The sequence below is a fragment of the Octopus bimaculoides genome, chromosome 16 (assembly GCF_001194135.2).
Source record: "Octopus bimaculoides isolate UCB-OBI-ISO-001 chromosome 16, ASM119413v2, whole genome shotgun sequence".
Taxonomy (NCBI): Eukaryota; Metazoa; Mollusca; class Cephalopoda; order Octopoda; family Octopodidae; genus Octopus; species Octopus bimaculoides.
Window position 1 is genome coordinate 47,646,596 of NC_068996.1, and position 3,602 is coordinate 47,650,197.

General features: G+C 34.9%; 1 protein-coding gene across 1 annotated transcript in view; it reads right to left on the minus strand.

Annotated features, from left to right (window-relative positions):
• The window catches only part of LOC106876825 (neuroendocrine convertase 2), a 304,096-nt gene that overhangs the window by 103,574 nt on the left and 196,920 nt on the right, over positions 1-3,602 (minus strand). Inside the window, exon 7 of the mRNA XM_052973735.1 lies at positions 423-511. Within this exon, the coding sequence (XP_052829695.1) occupies positions 423-511 (89 nt within the window). The remainder of the gene's footprint in view (positions 1-422; positions 512-3,602) is intronic.

A 3,602-nucleotide genomic window follows, 5' to 3' on the forward strand; every position in this document is an offset into this window, starting at 1 on the left:
ATATATATATATGTATGTATATATATATATATATATATATATATACACACACATATATATATATATATATATATATATACATATACATGCCTTAGGTCTCTGGTTGAGACCCAGTTGGAAGATGAAATTAAATGCAAACCAACCAGAAAAATAATAATAATAAAAATTATAATAATAATAATAATAATAATAATAATAATAATAATAATAATGGTTTCAAATCTTGACACAAGGCCAGCAGCTTTGGGGAAGGGGCTAAGTCAGTTACATTGACCTCATTGCTCAATTGGCATTTATTTTATCGACCCCGAATGGATTAATAATAATAACAACAAAGCAACAACAATAATAACAATAAAGAAATGAAAACAAAACTGAAAGAAGAAAAACTGATGATGATGATGGGCATAAATCATCCTTACCTGCCACTTTTGAGTCATAAGCAACACCAACACCACATTTAGAATTATCTCTTTTCGCAGCAACCTCTCCAGCGCAACGTGTTCCATGGCTGAAATAGAGGAATATATTTAGAGATGAATAAATAAACAAGGATGTATATTTGTCACCCTCACCATTTAATGTCTGCCCTTCAAGCTGGTATATGTTGGATTGTGAGCCAGAATTTTGTGGCAAGCTCTGCTGTCTGCAGTGTCATGGTTTCTATAGCTGGATGCTGCCCTTCCTAATGCCAACCACTTTACAGAGTGTACTGGATGCTTTTTAAATGGCACCAGCACTAGAGATATCACTTAATAACTTACAAGATCCACCCACCACCACCAACTGCAGAAGGGTGTAGTAATTAGGGAGGTGGCTTTATGTGGTTTTGTGTGCATGTATGTGTGTGTGTGGGTGGAGGTGCAATGGCCAAGTGGTTAGGGCAGTGGACTCGTGGTCATAGGATTGCGGTTTCGATTCCCAGACCGGGTGTTGTGAGTGTTTATTGAGCGAAAACACCAAACGCTCCTCGAGGCTCCGGCAGGGGATGGTGGTGAACCCTGCTGTACTCTTTCACCACAACTTTCTCACTCTTACTTCCTGTTTCTGTTGTGCCTGTAATTCAAAGGGCCAACCTTGTCATACTGTGTCACGCTGAATATCCCCGAGAACTACGTTAAGGGTACACATGTCTGTGGAATGCTCAGCCACTTGCATGTTAATTCACGAGCAGGCTGTTCCGTTGATCGGATCAATTGGAACCCTTGACGTCGTAAGAGACGGAATGCCAACAATGTGTGTGTGTGGTTATGTGACTAAGAAGTTTGCTTTCCAAATACATGGTTTTGAGTTCAATCTCAACGTGTGATGCTTTGGACAAGTGTTTTTTACTACAGCTCCAGATTATCCAAAGTCTTGTGAATGAATTTGATAGACAGAAACTTAAAGAAACCATTGCCATTGTGCATGTTAACAAAAGCCCGTTTAGGCTTCTTGGTTTATCATAATATGTTGTATGGTCTTTGTAAACAAAAGGATCATTCACACAGTATTGTTTCCTTCCATTTCTCCATGCAAGCATATCAGGGCTGTTTGTTGTTGAATGGACTAAGAGATTATTATTTCACTTGGAAAACAAATGGAGGATAGCATCTGGCAATAGAAAATTCTGCTTTGCTATACTAATCCTTCGACCCATACAAGCATCGAAACATCGATTCTTTTATTCGATTATTCTTTTTAGATGTTAAAGCAATGATAATTACATGTTGCTTTTTTTTAGCTGAGGTAACTACGTGCATTCCTAAAAGTAAAACACCTGTTCCTGTCCTCTCTATCATACTTTAACCTCTCAGCATCTTTTATGCAAGGTGCTGAGAGATTAAAACCACCTACCTAAAATAACCTGCCTCAGGGCTGCTCCCACCTAAAGTATCAAAACCAGAATTATTCAAAGAACGTAATGACTTATTCATTTACAAAATATCCAGACTGTCTTCAAAAAAGAATTACATTTTTGTGCATTAATTATGTTTCTGACATCTACAGCCATGACCCCAAAACAATATATATGAAAGGATAGCAAAAGCTTTTTGGAAATAGTTCTTGCAACTAGGAATAAAAGCAGAATAAAATATATTCAGTGCTTGATGGATCAACAACTTAATAGGCCTTTTTTCTTTATTTAATATATAACAAAACAAAAACAAAATGAATATAAAACAAACAAGGAAATAAAATAAATGAATAATAGATGAGGTAATTAATAGCAGACTAAAAGTTCTAAGAGCTGGCCTGAGGAGATGAAAGCAATCAATTGGTTAACTGATGCCATATAATCAAAAGACTGGAAATAGATTCTATCAAATTCTGATTAAATTTGAGGTGTGTGTGTATCATGTATCCACATGTGTGTCTGTTTGTATGTATGTATGTGTATAGGTATGTATGCATGTATATATGTATATGTGAGTATGTGTGCATAGAAGTACGTGTGTGAGTATGTACGAATGTCTGTATATACATGTGTATGAATGTGCATATGGATGCATGTGCACGTGCATATGTCTATTTTAGTGTATGTGTATGCATGCATGTGTGTGCATGTATGTATATGATTTTAACTTTTTTCAGGTTTACTTTCAGAAGTCTATAAACCTATAATTTGGATATTATTTGAGATTGAAATTGAAATATAGAATTATGCATAGAAAACGGAATATGAATTAAAAGAAACATGAAAAGCATTTGAAACAACAACAACAACAACAACTGTGATAACATCACCACCACTAACAACAACAATTTGAAGATTCAAAGAAACCAGAATAATTTCAAACAAGTAAAAGAAAAACAAAAACAAAAACCAAAAAAATATCTAAAAGAATTTTATTGTTTTTTTTTACCAGCTAAATGGTTATGAAATGTAGAAATGTATGCCATTTTTTAATTACACATACCCACACACATACATAATTTAATTTACGTATCCATTTCATATACACATAAGCCTAAGCATTACAATTTTAGTCCATCGAAGTGAAACATCCCGAAATATATCAAATACGCCCAGTAAGTGGTTTTTTTTTTTTCTCGATCTCCTTGTTGTTCACCTCAGGCATCTCAGATATGGAACATCATAACAAAATCAGTGCTGGCTCGAGTTTTTATAGAAAATCTGCAGAGATAACCTTATCAAAATCTAGCAGCTACAAGATTTGGCATGATTAATTCAAAACAATGTGAATAAACAAGCATTGCATTTAACAGAGTTAATCTGAATGCTAAACAGGTAATCATAAAGTGTGCTCAATAACTTGTCAGGAAGTGGGTGCTATGACTTCCGTCTGTGTGAATTGAGCAAACAGGATGAATGAGTCTCGACTATACCACATTTGATGTAATGAGTTGTTAGTATATGTCACTGTAGTGATTAAACTATCAGATCTTGCTATACAGCACTGGTCATAATATTCTACCTTGCATAATGTCACCCTGTTGGGTAGGCCCATGGTGTGTTAGAAACTGAGATCATAATATTCCCTCTTAACAGGATACCGGTCCATCACAGAGTAACTCATTTTGTAGCTGATTTGCTCTCTCTCTCTCTCTCTCTCTCTCTCTCTATATATATATATATATATATATATATATATATATAT